The sequence below is a fragment of the Pygoscelis adeliae genome, unplaced genomic scaffold (assembly GCF_000699105.1).
Source record: "Pygoscelis adeliae isolate BGI_AS28 unplaced genomic scaffold, ASM69910v1 Scaffold75, whole genome shotgun sequence".
NCBI lineage: Eukaryota > Metazoa > Chordata > Aves > Sphenisciformes > Spheniscidae > Pygoscelis > Pygoscelis adeliae.
In genome coordinates, this window is record NW_008824772.1 from 583708 (window position 1) to 601633 (window position 17926).

The 17926-nt window shown below is 46.2% G+C and overlaps 1 protein-coding gene across 1 annotated transcript in view; it reads right to left on the reverse strand.

The window, feature by feature from the left end:
• Positions 1-4694: 4694 nt before the first annotated feature.
• The window catches only part of MAP2K6 (mitogen-activated protein kinase kinase 6), a 54575-nt gene continuing 41343 nt past the window's right edge, over positions 4695-17926 (reverse strand). Inside the window, 1 exon segment of the mRNA XM_009323664.1 lies at positions 4695-16391. Within this exon segment, the coding sequence (XP_009321939.1) occupies positions 16314-16391 (78 nt within the window). The 3' untranslated portion in view covers positions 4695-16313.

Genomic DNA, 17926 nt, shown 5'->3' on the forward strand with positions numbered 1-17926 from the left:
GGGGAAGGAAAACAGAGAGTAGCTCTGACTTTTTATTTCCACTCTTGGTTTCAATCAGTGTTGTAAAATTGAAGGTTAGGGCTCTGAAAGAAAGAAGAAAGCGAGCTCCATCTCCTCCCGTGGGGGTACATCTAATGGGTGAGTCTTCAAACATGAATTGCCATTAACAAAACCCTCCTCCTCACGTGTCCGATGGTACGTCACCCTGTAGCAAAGTGCTGTCCGTGCTGCAGCCAGGGGACATTAATTGTGTTTTGGGTGCTGCAGAGACATGCCTCTCCCTGGGCAGGGCAGGGAAACGGAGCTGCAGCTTTTGGGAACGCTGGCTCTGCCCAACGGCATCCGCACGCCATCAGCCACCAAAAAACCCGGGTGCTGGTTGGGCTAGAGAGCGCTCACCCCTGTTTTCCTCCAGCCAGCAGCGGCCGGGCAGTAGGTCAGCTGCCGAGCTGGAGGTGCGCGGACGGGCGCTTTGGGGACTAATTTTAGCTTTCAGTTACACTGTCTTTTCCTTTCTCACCCAGAACGTCTCGACTGCTAATACTGATGGACTGGCTGATACTACAAACCACCCTGCTAACATCGCACATACGTGACGAGGGGAACACAGCCCAGCTAGCTGGCCCAGCGGTGCAGTTGTCATGGTTTAACCCCAGCCGGCAACTAAGCACAGTTTATAAAACAGCCAAATGGAAGCCAAAAGACTTGAGTTTAATCCCTCCAGTTAAGTCATCTAGATCCCTTCTCGCCACCAGCCATCTGATCTCAATCAACAAATCTTGGCCTTCATCTCCTAACCTAGCCGAGAGTTGCAATGCTGAAGCCTGAAGTAATCTGCATGCAAAATGCTTTAGTAATGATTCCTTCAAGAGGGATTTTTTTAATTATTATTATTTCCCAAAAAGCACTCTAATGTGAAAATGGTAGGCAAATAAGAAAGGTGTCTTAGTAACGTTTGCCGTTAATAATTTGTTAACATTCTGTAATGTTCTTCCATTTATTTTCAATACCTATAGTTAATAGAAGCATATTGAAAGAGACCTATTAACATGAATATGTTAAAATCAATCACAGGGTGTTAAAATGGGATGTTTTCTTAAGACTGAAAATACTTCCAATTTGGCTAGTCCTCTCATAACATTAGTAGGATTTGGCAAGCAAATGAAACAGAATTAAACATCTGTATCTTTAACATCAGTAAACTACATCACCTCTAGATGCCATGTATTCTTAAGAAACTTTGCAATATACTGCTTTCAGCGTCACACCATGCACTTCCAGCACCGGAGAGCCAGAGAGCCAGAACTGTAACCAAAAGTGTGTTGGAGTGGTAATACACGGCTTTGTAGCAGGAAACATCAGGGTAACTGGAGAGAGCAGAAATTATGTCTTCTGTGTTGGCACGGTGAAAAAGATACAGTTCGAAAACCCATAACCATGAACATATACGTGGATGCTGCTATAGCAGGTGCTCCGGAGGGGCACCGGGGTCTTGCTGGAAGGAGCAAGCGCTCACCAGCAGCTGACTGGCATGAAAATTGGGATGGGGATTTCGGAGTGCTTCATTTGGCATATTTGCATTTTGGAAGCAAATATTACTGCACACCCAGGAGGGATCCCAAATGAGAGGAGAAAAGAGAAAACCGAGGAGGGGAGCACTGTGCTGCCATGCTTGGGCTAATTATGATCACATTTTTCATGATACAGAGAAGATGGCAAAGCAGCTCATGCCGAGGAAGAGTGTGTGTCACCTCAGATACTCTTCTTTCCATGCCCCATTTTATAAAACCTAATTACTAAATTTCACAGCCACAAGGAAATCAAACAGCAGTGGAGCCAACCTGCAGAGCAAGAACTATATTTGAACAGGTACTGTGTGCTTAAAAAAATTCCTGCAGTTTCTTCAAATCCTTGGTCCATAGTCCTGGACATCTGTCACCATGGTAAAGTATTAGGAAAACGCCATTTGTCAGGCCAAATTGCATCCCAGTAAAAGTCACAAATCAAAGTTCAATTCTAGATACTCAAGGCTATCGTTAGCAAGAAGGGTTGTGAAACACGTCTCTCTTCAATTTTATAATCTCTAACAACTGCAAATTGTTTATGCCTCAGCATTTGCTTTTTCTTTATCATCTCTTTCCAATTTCAGCAAGCACTACATATATAGAAAACGAGGACATGTTCAGTGGACAAGGTACTTTCCACAAGGGCAGGGCCATTTCTCTGTCAGTGCTACTTGCTATGCTGGAGGATCACTCTTGTGCCATGTGAAGAGAAAATAATCCACAGAATTGTGTGTATATTCGCACATGCAAAACCACCAGGCAGAGGCATTTCAGCAGTCACCTCTTTCTAGCTTTGAGGATTTCAGGAAGCCTCTAGTAGCAAATTTATCACCATTATTAGTACAGAAACCCCAAGGCCAAATCCCTTGTCTTGCATGGGTGCAAGACCAAAAGGCAGGAGTCCCTGTCTCACAAATGCTTCAATTTCTGCAAAATGACTATTCTTTTTTTAACTCAATTCCATGAGACTACTGCTGTTCAAAGGTATTTGGGACTTCATTCCAGCTTAATCTGCATTTCTCTTAAAGTTTTACCTTTAGTGGTGGTCAGAGTGGATTAAGACGGGTGCCTGCAACTTCTAAGAACATATTGCCAAACCAACGTTGGCCCTACAAGTCACGTCCAGTGTGAGCGACTCTGTTTTGGGAAAGTAACCCAAAGAAGGATCGTATAAAGGACATGCTTTAGGCTAGACATGTTTAAATATTGTCTTGTACAGGGCTGGAGTTCCTGTTCAGCTGAGAGGACCTCAACTTTCACTCTTCTTCTTTTCCTCATTTCAATGTGACGTTAGTTGTGATAATGCAGGACATTATTTTGCAATTTCATTTTCTGCACTTCTATGAAATAATATATAGTAGGCAAGGGAGACAGAGGGAACAAGATCTGCCATTTCGCCAACTAAAATAATTGTATTACAAAGCTCAGCACAGCTTACATTATTGTGCCGTGTTCAATCAAACTCTGTCCCAAAGGTGCATACGTATCTCCAGACTATTTTAGGGGTTGGCAGCTGCTTCAGTACACTTACTCCTTTTTATTTATTTTTTTTTCATCTCGGGGCTTTTAAAATTGATGGGAGGCTGAAGGCAAGAACTGATGCATTGTAGATGACAACAAAAGAGGCTCCATAAAATTGCTTTTGGCATCTCATGTGCGTTCCGTCTACATCTTATAAATTACTGCTGCATTTCAGCGATAAAAATAGTTTTGTATTTGGAATTGATTACAGTGAGATAAAGCTCTAATTAAAAAAAAAGTACTGATGCATAAATATTCTGAACATACAAGGGTAATTTGATTTGATAAAAGTATGGCTCTTACTTTCTTCCTTTTCAACAGAACACACATACACACACACACACATACCACACTGCAGATAAAACTTCAGCAGCTGTTTTGCTTAGGATTCCCAGAAATGGTTATGTGCCTCTTGCAACTCTTCTCTTCACATATTTTTATGGCAATCTCCGTATCACCGGCATTCCCATCACCGACGCCGTGTAACATTCCCCCTGCAATCTAAAAGCGTTCAGCCCAGGCCACTGCGCTTTCTTCTATGCAATAAACATTGATTCCTTTTCTGTGCCCTTAAAGGTTATTATATTAACTGGGCTATTTTTGTTTAGTTCGTCCCTTAGCACATCAGCTCTGCAACTAGTGCTTTTGCCTTAACTGGGACTGCAGGATCAGCAGAGGGAGCGGATATATTGTTTTCAGCAATTCTAATATAAATGGAAGCATAATTTTATTTACATGAGAAAGAGGGAAATAATGATTCGTGTTTCAGCATGACCCAGACCAGCATGCTTTACTCAAGCAAAATGCTATTTGGCTTAGCCTAATAAATTATGGGTGAAAATTGGCTTTCCATCATGACAGATGCACAGCCTAATAGTTAACCTTTAAAGAAATGCAAGGCTTAATTGCAGATAATAGTGATGGGACTGGCAGTGGAATCAAGGGTTGGATCCAGGACCTGGTGAAAGACAGAGCAAAGCGTCATGTTCGTTTTCCAGCCTGTGAGCGCCGGGGCCGAGACCTGCACAAAACCCACCGCTTGCTTCGGCCACATCGGTGCAAGATGCTGAGCGAGCCACCAGGCTTCCAACCCCAACAGCACGTGTTGGTGTCAGCCCAGCCCCAAGACCTGCACCCCCAGGCGATGCTGGGCATGGAGGCTGTGTCCACTTGCAGCCCCTTGAACCCCCCCATCCCCACTGGAAAGATGCTTTGGGGGGGGGGGGGGGGGGGGAGGCGCGGCCCCCCCGCATTGGTGTGTGGGGGGGGGGCAGGAAGCCGGCTCCTCTCGTCGCACCAGCGCCCTGCCAGAGCTGCGGCGAGAGCCAGGGCTCGCGCCTTTGATGTGGGCTGGACGGCATGTGGATGTGTCTGCTCTCGCCAGCCATGCTAGCCGAAGCGCAGAAAGAAAAACCAACGGCAGAAAGACTGACAATTATTTCTGTAGAGCAGCTTGAGCATTCCTGAGTTTTCAGTAATGTACGATAAGCTGTTAGGAGTAAGATGATCCTTAAAAACCTTCCATATGAGTAGCAAAAGCAGTACAAAGCGTGTCCCCAACAACTGGTAGTACTTGCACTGGGTAAATACAGATAGACTGACAGCACGTTACTTTTAAATTTCATTTATTTATTTTTGTGTACATTTTTCTTAATTTGACTGACATACCATTGCTATAAAGATGCCCTGCTCTTTGAATATTTAATCCAAGACCACTAGTTCAATTGTGGTTATGAAAAGTCACGGCAAACATATGACTGGAAAGAGGTGGTTGGTTTTGACTTCCAGGCAGTTGTCTGAAGCATTTCATAGATGCACACAATATTCAGCAGAACACACGCACACACAGTGCTGAGTTTAACACACACACGCACACACGCGCACACACACACACACATCTGGAAAACTGTTACAGTGGTTGAAGTTTCAAAAAGGTGTACTGTCCCCTTCTCTCAGCAGCAGTGATAAACCTTTGGATATCCTGAGAAATAAAATCGAAGCGTAGTAAAGAAGATTAACTTATTCCATCAGCAAGGTTTGGGGTTTTTTTTCAAGTTAAATATATTCTCCCAATCTTTTTTTTTTTTTTAAATGAAGAGGGTGGAGGGAAAGGATCTGGGGCAGTCAGGGTTAAAGAATACCAGTTCAGCTGTTCCACCAATATCCTTAATCCAATACAACACGGATCCTAAAAGCATCTCATTAAAACAACAACAACATTAAATAAAAGCCTATCTAACGTTACACACGTGGTCCTACTGTCAGTCTCCTACTATTTGTCATCTTCATAGTACAAGGAACAGCTCTGAGATGAATAAAGACAACACAGGTTAAGAGAAGTGTTTCAGGCGGAGCAGACGTGAAGCCGTACGGTGGGCAGCTGGGCGACCACCGAAGTACTCTGGAGCACAGGGAGGACCCTGTGAACGTTGCAATATCTGACTGATGAAATTTTGCCTGGTTGCAGACAGGAATAGGAGCTCAGAGCGATAGTTCGGCACGGCACGGGGAGGCACTGTCTCCTGGCCGCTGGCTCTGCACTGCTACAAACCCTGGGCAAAGCCTGAGGGGACCTTAACCAGCACTGACAAGAACGTGGGTGCCATCTCACAAAGGCGACAGCACCTCATTTCTTTTAAATATACCACTAGTACGTGTTCACAAGAACTGGCCAAGGCAGGGAGAGTCTTTCTCAGAGCTTGCTATCTCTGGACCAATCCACCCTCCCCCAAAGCTATGACTCGGGGTCCTGTGTTAGGATGTGGGCAGTTTTGATGCTCCCGAGGACAGAGTTTCCTCAACGAGGCTAAAAATCAAAACCTGCTCATATTGCATTGTCCTGCCTTTTCATCTAATACTACCTTTTCCATTCCTCCCATCGATATGAACACCAGTGCTTTTCCTGATGAGTCGCAGAGCCTGTGCTCCTGTGAGCTCCCCTGTGCCGTGCGCTCCCTTGCTGCGAGAGGGGTTGTGTGAGGTTACGGGCTGCTAAGTAGCAATGAGCACTGCAGAGGAAACAGGCCAGCAAAGACTTAGACAACAAAAACAAACATGAAGCAATTAAAAGAAGGATGGGAGATGTGGTCTGATGTACTTTTGCCAAGAAATAAATATTTTACATTGCCGTTTTTAAAAACACTTGCATTGTGTTTTTTAAGTCTCCAAAATGGTAGACTTACTCAATTCACCCACCCATGCACAACATGTGCGCGCGCGCGCACACACACACTCTCTCTAATGCACATACGTTTCCAGCTTTGTAGAGCTACTGGATTTACTTTGAAACAAGTTTCTTGTGCATTTTGACAATTTACTTTGAGACAAGTTATTTGCAAGAAGGCAAAGTTCATGCATGGCTTTGACAGCTCCACTTTCTCATAAATGGTTTTTGAAAAGCAGAAAGCAAATGAGGGCCAAAGCTCCATTTAAAGTTCACCTCAGATGCCTGAAAAGCATTTATACCCACATCCTTCTGAGGTCCCTGCTTTATGAACTTCTAATGAATTCCACATTCTGCTACCCAACATTTCTTATACATAGGGGGAAGAAAAAACAAACCAGAAAACCAATGCAAGCTGTTTGAAAACAGATGCACCACAGCATTCTTTATCAGAAAGGCTGGGAAGGCTTTTGAAGCAGTAGAGCAGCAAGGCACCTTTGCAAAAGAGGAGGAAGGGAATAAAAAGAACAAAAAGCTGATGTTTTTGAGCCCCCAATCCTGCTTGTCTCACACAGGTCACGCTTACGGGATTTCACCTCAACATCTCTTACAGAGCAAGAAGAAGCCGTTCATTAGTTGCTCCATCATTTCTGTAGGACTCGTGTCCTCCATACCCAGAGCAGACATTTGGCCAGAGGGTGCCTGGGTGGCCTCCAGCCCTGCTTCGAAGCAATCCTGGCAACCCCAAGACTCATTGGCTCGGGGGCTAAAAGAAAACTCCATGTAAATTTGATATAGAAAAGCCTGGCATGAGACTTGGACAAACCAAGTTCATCACAAACCAGATTTTATTTTTCAGGTGGAAAATTATCATTTTCTCAGAATTCCAGTGTGCTTTTGGTTAATGATGTTGTGACACAGAGCATTTTTACCAGTTAAACTGAACCCTGACACTAGTCAATCCCCTCTTGAAGGAACAATTACAACCCAACTCGTGCTTTTCCTATTAAAAACAGAAGAGTGAGTAGGTTTATTCAGAAGCCTCCAAGATGTTTAAAGACAAATTGAAAAATGCAATTTTTTTAAAAAAGATTCTTTATCCCCATCCCTAATTCTAGAGCAAACTAGGTCACTAAAAGAAAATCTAAATTGCTACAAATATAACTTAAAATAATAATTAGCCATCCACTGCAATTCGCCATCCCAGCTGTTAGGAGATACTACAGTGATTCCGTACGGCTCGAGGGCAGGCTGTGAGATACCTTCAGCACTTCTTGGATAGTACCAGAAATGGATAAATAATAAATAATAAGAATATGAGAAAGAATAATCAGTCTTCCACAAGTAAGGAAAAGCAGAGACTTTCACAGCTATAAAACAAATGATGTTACTGTTAAAAAAAAGTCCTAAAAATAAAGTAAAATAAGGATTTGCATTACAGCAGGTTGGAAAGCCTTCTCTTTTCTAACATGTTCAAAACACAGGTGCTTTGCCTGTGCCCTCTTCAATACCAGCAGACCACTGGGAAGTGTTTGCTTTTCCATTGTGCTCATACTTTTTTTATTTTTTCTAGCTGAAAGTATGTAGAAATATCCTCGTTACAAATTTACCACCATCTTGAGAAAAAGCAGATTTTACACCTTAAGACAGAAACTCTAGAAATTTCATATATTTGATGCTAAACACAGATCTTTGCCAATAAAACTGTAATTCCTTAAATTGAAGATTTCGGACATTTTTAGACAGTTATTTTTTTCTATGAGAAATGACAAGTTTTACTCCAACACATTTCCAGTTTGCAAGAAACCACATTTAGCATTTGTAATGTAATGTATTGCTATTAAAAAATAAATGCAAAATTCCAACTATTTTGTATGTTGTGACTATTTCCAGCAGCCCCACTAGCACAGTGACAGCTGTCACCAGGCACAAGCCACTCGATTCACAATTATGGAGGAAACAAAACGGTGGCAGAGCTCTGGAAATTCACTTCATACATAGATTATACAGGAAATGTTTGGAGCCAAATCCTGGGTTTGGCAATACTGAATTTTGAACCAGGCTTTTTTCTGCCTGTAGAGCCCCAATCTGCCAGAAGCCCACCAAATGGCACGGTCCATGCTATTAGATATTTATGCAAGACTCATGCCTAAATCTGGGCTAAATGTGGATGCAGAGCTCTGCAGCTGCACCTGTATATGTGAAAATTTGATCCTGACTTAACAGCTATGACAGAGACTGTAATTTATCTTTAAACACACCTTTTTGGCTCTTACGAGGCACTTAATCTACATCTCTTCACTCTGGCTGCGTAAATCAAGGACACCTGGCCCTTCCTGACTTTTCACAGCATCCGTCCTGAAAAAAACCATACAACTGAGCTGAGAAATACCGAAGGCTTTCAGATATTCTTCCAGGACACTCCGAGATGGCTGAATGTTCTTTACTAGAGGGAAAAAAACAAGACGTGGCAAACCCTGATACCTCCATCACACAGCCCCTGGGGAAACTGTATCTACCTATGTTTTTGGAGGCCGTGGGCATGCTTGTGGCCAGACTGCTCTTTCCAGCCATCAGACATTTGCTGCCTCTCACTGTAGCACTTATCTCCATCCGCCTTCTGGCACAATTTGGTGCGTACCCTTGCGTGACGGGTCACAGCGTTTTGGAAAGACCATGGTCTTATCTCTTATTTTCTCAAAAAGAATAGTTATCTGGGGCAAAACCAGACCGAATTAGGATAAACCCTGAGCTGGCCTGAATTATTCCTGTAAGAGAAACCAAACAGAAACTTTCCTGATCGGTTCAGTAATACTTGGGGTGTGTTTACTCTTTATTTAAAAATTACCCTATTCTGAGTTTCCTGGATTTAGCTAGGCCCAAAAGAGAAAGTTATCAAAATACCCTGAAATAAACTTCTAGGAAGGGTTTTCAGGTCTGGCTAAAACCACATAGCTTTGGAAATTGCCAGAAGATGTCTGATCTTTTGAGATTTCCATCTCTATTTCCAGAGCGTTTAAGACGCTTCCAAGCTTTTCCCAGCTTATCCTCGCGGTACCTCACAGCCACCGGACTTTTGCCGCATTGTTTAGAGAAAACCAAGAGCCTTTTGAGGAAGGAAACGCGGCCCGTCCTGCAGCCCGGCTGCCAGCAAGGGCGAGCCACCTTGGAGCGAGGCTGCTGCAACTCCAGAGCTGCTCCACTTCCAGAAAGGGATTTTTAATGCAACGGCAGCCAAGCACGAAAGGAGAAGCTCTCGCTTCGGCTGGACACCTGCAGGGTAGCTAGCCCCTGGCTGCGGCTTCCCGTTAAGCGGGCACTGGATAACAGACAGGCAGCCCCTTCCTCTCCCAAAGCGCTCTGCGGAGAGCTGGCTGGAGGCCCCTTTCCCTTGCCTGCACTCTGACCAACCGCCTAGAGAAAAGACTGCTAGTAAAATCCCAGACAGTAAAACACAAAACGTAAAGGTGACTGAGACGTAAGGTGTCGATGGAGGCGAAGAGCTTTCTAGCAACCCAGGAGTGCACTAAAGGAGGCCATGTAATAAATGTCATGCAGCCAAAATTGTTCCCGGTGGAATGGCGCTGCCGGCTGCATAGGCCCCTGAAGAATTCATTTATCCCTGTGGCCTGTAAATTAAATATTTCCACCATTAGGCTAGTTAGATACCACCATAAAATGTTTACCTCTTCTTTCTCAGCTACAGAGGCCTTTCCCATGCTTTCCCTATCGTTTAAGTCGGACCTCTGAATCTCACTGACGAGCTCGGCAGGGGAAGCAGCTATGCACAAGGCCATGCAGTACGCAACAAGCATCAGCTCGCTTGCAGTTTTTCCCTGTTGGTTTCTTTTGGGTTTTAGATTTTGTTTCTCTTGCTGGCAGTGGGGATGCAGTGGCAATCTGGGACTTCTGAGCAAACCCATCACCTACAAATCTGGGTCTGAAGGAGTACATGGCAAGAGAAAGGGGAGACAGGCTGCTCTCACCAGGCTACGTACTCAAGTCAAGTCTGTGGCTGCCTCTTTTGCCCTCTCTTTCTGCTCCAGCCTTCCCCATAAACTCCAGACCTCCCTTGGCAGAGTGGATTGACACCAGCTGCCTATCAGAGGGCTCATTTTGTCCCTATGCCATTAAAACCACCCTTGCAGTTTACTACACTCTCTTTAGAGTCCTCTTCATTTATACAGCACATGAACCTTCGTGTCCAGACCACTGGCACCACCACCTCCTAGTTGTGTCTATACCCATCTGCAAACACATAAAAGCTGGGATTCAGCTGAGCTTTTTCCGGCCCTCTGTATTAACAAAATCAACTGCTTTTATGGTGTGGGGTTATGTGAAGGAGCAGCGTCTTTTCAACCTGCAACACAGCTGCCTACTACACAGAAAGCATCTCTTCCAGCCACGGTCCAGGAGAGCGAATCCAACTGCATTGCAGAGCTCTGACCTGTCAGAGCGCACGTCAAATTTTATATTATCCATCTGCTCCAGTAAAGGCTGAGCTGAAATATTAATTAGGAGATCTGATCCCTTCTCACCAGAAACAATCTGGATTTTATAGCTCAGCCAGAGGCCAGCGAAGCAGACAAAGCTCTGTGATACATCCTTTGCTGCTGGTTAACGGCTTTCAAGGAAACAACCAACTTGGGGGGAGGACACAGACTGTAAAACATGTGGACATCTGGTCTGTTTTGTCCACCCTTCATCTCCCCCATGCTCAACCCCCACCTCCTAAGTGCATGTTCAGAACAGAGAGAGACGACTCCTCTAACATAAACAGCTATAATATGGCAATAAAGATTAATGAGTAAAACTTGCCATTTTATGTATAATCCGTGGGGATTTACAATCATTAATCTTTATTAGTGTGTAATAACTGTTTAGACATTAAGGACAGCTTCTCCGCTGGACAAAACTGGCCTTATTCCAGCCAAGCCAATGGAGCAATGCCAGTTTACACCCTCCATGACCCTAATTCTAAATGAGACCCATCCCCATCTGTAGGAATCATATCACTAACAGTATTTCCCCAACAGCAGGGGCAGACCAGTGAAGGCAACTATTTGTCTTTCTCTGTATCCGAAAAAGAGAGCTGCATGTGTCCAGGAAGCTCAACAATAGACATGTCAATAAACATGAGGAAATTCAATGAAAAGGCAACAGCAACAAAAGGAACCCCAAGGAGTAGGGAAGTGGATGATTTTTGAGGCGAGACTATAAGATCTGGTTTGGCAGGAGCGTAACTAAGAGGGATGTAGCAATCTTTGGCATGTGAAAGAGTGAAAGCACCAAGACGGGCTCCCAGAGTTCCTCTAAGAGGAACAAGATGGAAGAGAGAAAAAAAAAAGAGCATCTTGGCTGGCTTTTCTGAGAGAGGAGTTTGGGTTTTGTTTTTAATAAAAAAGAGGTCTATTAAACAAGGGAGCTGGTGGGAACCTTGTCTGAACTACATCAGACCAGCCGCTAAAGCAATGCTGCATTGACCGAGCAGGATTTCCTCTTCCAAAATGTCTAGGAAAGACGGGAAAGGTGCAGGTACATACTTAAGCTTGCAGCAAGCATGGAGAAATCCCAGCAAAGGCTGTGCATGTCGGTGTCTCTGCCCTCAGCACCAGGTACTGCTCCGCTGCATGGGCGAAGGGCCTGGCAGCCCCTTCCCACCAAGACAAGGTGCAGCTAGCACTGACCCAACAGGCACACAGCCACCTCCCTCTGCATCTGCTGAAGAACTTGGAGCTCAACTGCTTATCTTTTTTTACAGCTTTTTCTGAGTAGTGACCCACCAACTGCCTCCTCCGTCACACAGGGGAGGCCAGTTACCTCCAGAAATGGCGTTCCCACCTCTTTAACAAGTCAGAAATGCCTCCTTCCTCACCAGTAAACCCAACAAAAGTCAGGAAAAATGCAGAAATACAGTACATAGATATCTGTGTAAAGTTTTGTACACCTGGAAAAACTCCAGAAAAGATGGGCATTTCACCCACTGCAGCAGCACAAACCTGGCATTTAAAAACAGTAACCAGCAAATGCCCTCCAACTCCTCTTTCAAGTTTAAGGGACCAGTGGGCTCCTGGGGACCCAGACGACAGCTTTCCTGCCAGTGACACTTCAAGAGCTCTAGCAATGGCAAGGCCTCAAGCATCCAGGAGGTTGCAGAAACATCAGGAGTTGTATGGTGGAGGAAAAAAAAGGATGAACATCATGCCCCAGTGGCCCTCCGCTGCCTGCCACAGGGATGGGCCGTGCATCTTTCATGCAGCCCAATAACCACTGCCCGTGGCAGAGTGGAGAGGCCCGCCCTGCCTTGCAAATGGCTAACTGTGCTGGAATTAATTCACACAGCTGGTCCAGGTCACAGCTCAGTGCTGAGCTCCAAGCAGCTTTTCTCTCCTCTCCACTCCCTGGTGTGGTTTTGGTTTGTTTCAGGTCTATGGCACAAGACCTGCTACTTCTGCAGTTTAAAAATCCCACTTCAGGACAATCTAACATGCTGCCCACAGTCCTGTGCAGTCTGAAAACAAAAGAGCTTTCTGAAGAACAGCTTTAAGCCTCAACATCTTGGCTGTTCAGGGGGTAAGGTTTTTGGGAAAGGCTTAATGTCCCAGAAAACCGTATCTGTCCTAGGCAACCCTGTGCTCCTGCCAAGCAAAGTTCTGAGCACTGACCAAAGGCTTTTTGTCTTCACAGAGGTTACAACCAAATGAAAAAGACCCTGATTTTCATCTTGTAGCACAGCATGTTTTCAGAGTCTTTGGCTCTCCTCCCTCTGCTGAGGCCACCAGCTCAGGCTCGTCTCTAAGAAAATCCCGGGTCAGACCAAGCTTTGTGTCCACACGTGCCACAAGGGATGCAGAGACAGACAGACAGCCTCTGCATTTCTCTCCTGCCATAACTACCTTCTGCAGTGGTGATCACTCGGATCACTGTTTTCATTCACACTGGTCGTATGAATTCACACTTACTCTGCGCTGACACAAATGACTTTTAAAGGAACAAAGTCATGGAGAATCAGGAGGGAAGTGAAGTGATTTGTTGCATGCCCTACTGTAATGTCATTAAAACAAAGGGATTAGACGGCCCAAGCACTGCAAGAGCAAAAAGCATAAAAGAAAGCACTCGGCCTGTAGTGTCGAGGCATGTAGGAATCATTTTAGAGGGTTACTAGCTGCAGACAACACTGACATTAATTTTCTATTGGAAAATGCTGGTGACATTAATATCTGCTATTAATACTGAACTTTGACAGTATCTCATAAATTCAACCTGTCAATTACAATGGCACTGAAATAAAGGTGCTCTGAGGTCAAGGAGATGTGGTGTCCAAATGAGACTTATATTCCAGGAGAAAAGTGGCAAAAACAATCTTTAATAAAAGCATCAGATCCATATGTAGGAAAACCAAAGGGTGGTTTTAAATGTCATGTTTTTCAAAGCGAGAATTGATGCTGGAACCAACTCTATAAACTGGCTGGCTGGACTTTTAGCTGCAGCTGAGGACAATCAATCAAAACAGCTCTGCGACTCTGAGAAAGTGAGAGAGAGAAAACACACACACACCATGGAATATGAGAGGGCAGATTATGAGCCATGTGAGGCCTCTTAAAATTACACTGCGAAGTAAAACATCCTTGTGTTTTATCCGCAACAAAATGTAACCTGAAAGGTTCCCCTTGACACAAAGTGGAATATAGAGCTTATCGTTACCGAAGGCTGGGCAGGCTCATGAAACATGGCTGAGGAAGGGGAACCTCTTCCCTGAAGTCTGCATGACCCATGAGCTCTTCGCAGCAAGGAAACCCCTGCACCCCGACTCCTGCGAGCCCTCCTCAAGCCACCCTGCTCTGCAGCTGAGGGGCACAAGGATCGATGAATCCCCATGAGCAATGCTCCCCTATCTCCTTTGATGCTGGCCCCAGGGCAGAGCTGCACTACTGTAGGGTTCACAGCCTCCTCTGCAGGCACCGCCAGCCACGGCCGTGGTGGTGACGGTGGCAGCCCAGGCACTGGCAGTGTGTACATGCACCTCTTCAAAGTGGTCCGTGTGTCCCTAGCACAAGAGGTACCTCCGTTCGGGAACCCCTGCTCTAAATACTGCCCTCCCCCATCAGCCCTTCCAAGGGATCGCTTCCCAAACAGATGCTCAGGCTAGTCCAGAAGCCCAACCTGCACCAACAGAGACTGGAGACACTAAACTGGGAGAGAAAGGGCTGGACCACAGGCTGAATTACATCCCGCACAACTTAAATATTGCAGAGCAAGGCATGCTTCTAGATGGGATTTGACTCTGAGAGTCTGCACTGAAGCGATGGATGGGGAAGGGAAGCATGTGGAGGGGCTCGAGGCACGCGTGCACGCTCCGGCACAGCCGCACGCACAGGCACTCGCCTTCGCAGGGCCGGGGGAAGGAGCCACGAGCAAAGGCAAAGGACCTCATAGCCAAGCGAGGCAGCTATGCAGGTTTGGCTCAGTCAAACCAGCGTCAATCTGGAGCCAGTGGCCTTGCTCCAGACTCGCAACACCACCTTGCAGTGCACAGTCCCCCCCTTTCTCTAGACAGTAACTGTGTTACCTAAAAGCAGCGTGATCTGCTGTCTTCCCCTCCAACCCCGACAGTCCCCACACTCCTGCCCTTGGCTAGCAGCTTTTCTCTGAGGACCTGGCCAACAGCAATGAGCTCCTGGTACGGGTGGGCTGTGGTTTCCCTGCATGGTTTCCCAGGCTGCAGCTCTTGTGGGGGACACCTGCAGCCCGTGCCGGAGCCCAGTGCTCCTGGCTGCCTTCAGCATCCTGACCAGAGCTGGATATGGCCCAAACCGCATGCCGGCACAGGCTCCAGGGGAGCTCACTAGCACTCCCAAAGTCTGTGGGCAAGCACAGAGGGATTGCTGCCGATGCAGTGCCGACAGCCCTGGAAACTCACACTGAGATATCCCATTTTTCACAGATGTCGTGCTATGCAGACTGTTATCCTTTCCCATGTGGAGAAGGAGAGAGGAACTCCCTTTTAGGCCCAAAGCAGTTCATCCCCAGCCCAAGGGAGCCCCAGACGGTGCAACGCTTCTGGGCTTGCGGGCAGGTGGGGACTGACCACTGCAGCCTCCTCCTGATCTTTGTGCAACTTATCTGACAATCTATTTCCCTCTGGGGCTTTTGTCCCAGACACTATCCCAGCAACGTCTTCCCACTCCAGACCTCATTACCCACCCGATATAGCAGAGTAAGTCAGTGGGACGTAGGGCAGGGGCTTTTCCTGGGCAAGAGGCTGGCAGCGCACCGCAGGCGGCAGGCTGGCCGGGACACGCCAGCCGGACTTGGAGCGCAGTGTCCGGAGAAGAGGCGACCTCGTGGGATGCTGGGGCCTCCCTCCCTTACAGTGATGCTGCCTCGCACCCTGCCTGCGAAAGCAGCTCAAGTAGCTGAGCTGAGATCCTTGTTTATAAATTCTTTTTACGATGCACGTTAAATATTTTCCACAACACAGACACTTCTCTTCTTTCTCTTTTCCTTTGACACCTTTTCCCCAGCAAAGCCCTACAACTATTGCTTGCTGTGGCCTCACTTAGCATCACCATCGTCACCACGCATTCATCCTCATATAAAACAGAAATCTATTCCATCAAGCACTTAACATAAATATTAAAATAATGGAAGGGACAAAATATAAATCTACATACAACTTCATGACTACCATAGCACCTATTACCATGACAAAGCAAATTCTGGTTCAGGGGGAAGGAAAGGGGGATGAGGAGAAAGTTAGGAAGAGGGACTTCGACTGTCATTAAATATGTAAATCACTCTTTAAAATTTTTTTTTGTTTTGTTTTTGTTTTAAGGTTACCAACCTTATTAAAATTCATTTCACTAACCAGCTCGTTCTATGTCACTATGGATACCAAAGAACCCTTTTAAAAACTTCGGCGAGGCAGGGGTTTCTCAGAATAAAAACAAAACAAAACAAAACACGGCGACTTTCTGTTGGTGCTTTCATGACAAGTCCTGCCACGCGCCCCTCCCCTGCACCCACCAGTCCACAGAAGGGCAATTCATTTGCAAGTCCAGTTCTCAGTCTCCCAGGATGAGTTTGACAAAAGAGGCGACGTCTGTCTCTTTGGATTCGTGCAGGGTGAAGAAAGGATGTTGCTGGGAAAGAAAAGAGAGAACAAATAGAAAAGTTCATTATTCACAATGCTGAGGACCAAACCTAAAACCTTTTCAGATAATCTTCTAGACAGTGAAAAAGATTTTGTGGCTAGGATCATAATATTGGACTTTCTATGTTTTGCAACTGAGGCAAGTTGGGGAGCCCGATGGGCCACTTCATGAAGGCTGCAGGTTTGTGCTGCCCTCTCGGATTCCCTCTAAACCCTGCCCTGGCTGGGCTGCTCTCAAAGCAAGGGAAAGTATTAAAAAACACTGCCTCCATCTCTAGCACGTCATGCCCTTCAGCACACGCTGGCTCGCAGCTCTGCGGTGCCCCGGGGAGACGACGTGCTCGTCCTGAGATGGTGGTTACCCACCCCACCGCGCGCCAGCTCCAACGGGAGCAAGGAAAACCTTGCAGGAAGGCTGACTGCAGTGGGTTTTCCCTCAGCTTCCTGCTTTATCTGTGTATTTACCCTCTGGTGACTTTTGAGTCTCATTTCTTCCCTGCAATTGCTCGTACTCGCAGCAGGAGATGGCTACTTTACCCCTAACCACCGCAAAGAGGAAAGCCATCCCGTCTGGAAAGCCATCCACAGCTGTATGTTTAACTACTTAATCGTGACCAATATGGGAAGACATCCTGCCAGCAAATCTTGCCTACATTTCAGCACAAACGGAAAAATATGTGTAAGGAGAAAAAAACACAACCAAATGCCCACTGACAGCAACAGCAAAGCCCCTCTCTGCCAGCATCAGACACTCAGTTTGCTACAGGGGGCTGCAACACATCAGCTGAGACCAGCCAACTTCCACCTGAAATCACCAAACACTGTTTGACACCCACTGCCCTGGCAGTTAATTGTATTTATTTGTATGGAGGGTGTCGGAGAGAACCAAAAGGCAGCTGGGGCCCTGCGAGCTCACAGGTGACCTCCACTCTGTGCAAAATGCTGTTGTGCTTCCCATACGTAGGCTGGGGAAGCTCAGTTTGATTCCTGACCCTCTCATTTCAAGCCAGAATTGTAAAGACAATTTGGGGTTTCCAGGGTTTTTCAACGCTGCCCCTCACCTCAGTCCCTGAGCATTGGCTATTTCAATGATCATTTATGGCAGTGGCCAAGCGGAGGGAGAAGAAGAGCAAAGAAAAGAGACTTTCCAAGGTGGGCTTGAGCGGAAAGTTATCCGGTGAATAAAAAGAGGCAGCTCTGAGCAGCCGGGAAGCAACCCGAAGACACACCAGCAAGGAAGAGGAAGCACAATTATGTGGGAAACAGAGCTGAAATGGGTTGAGGCAAGGATCCACACATGATTTAAGGTCCCCCTGGGTCAGACAGTCATAGGAATCAAAATGTCCTGAATAACTCTCGGAGACATGACCCAAATGGCCTGCTGTGTTATTATCCCAGCGTGATGCCACTGCTTTCACATCCCAGCTAAGTCACACCCAAAGCAGAGCTACTGCAGCCTGGAAGCACCCACAAGCGTGACATGGGTGGCAGCGGTGGCCCCCGGCCCCCAGCCCCACCCCCCCC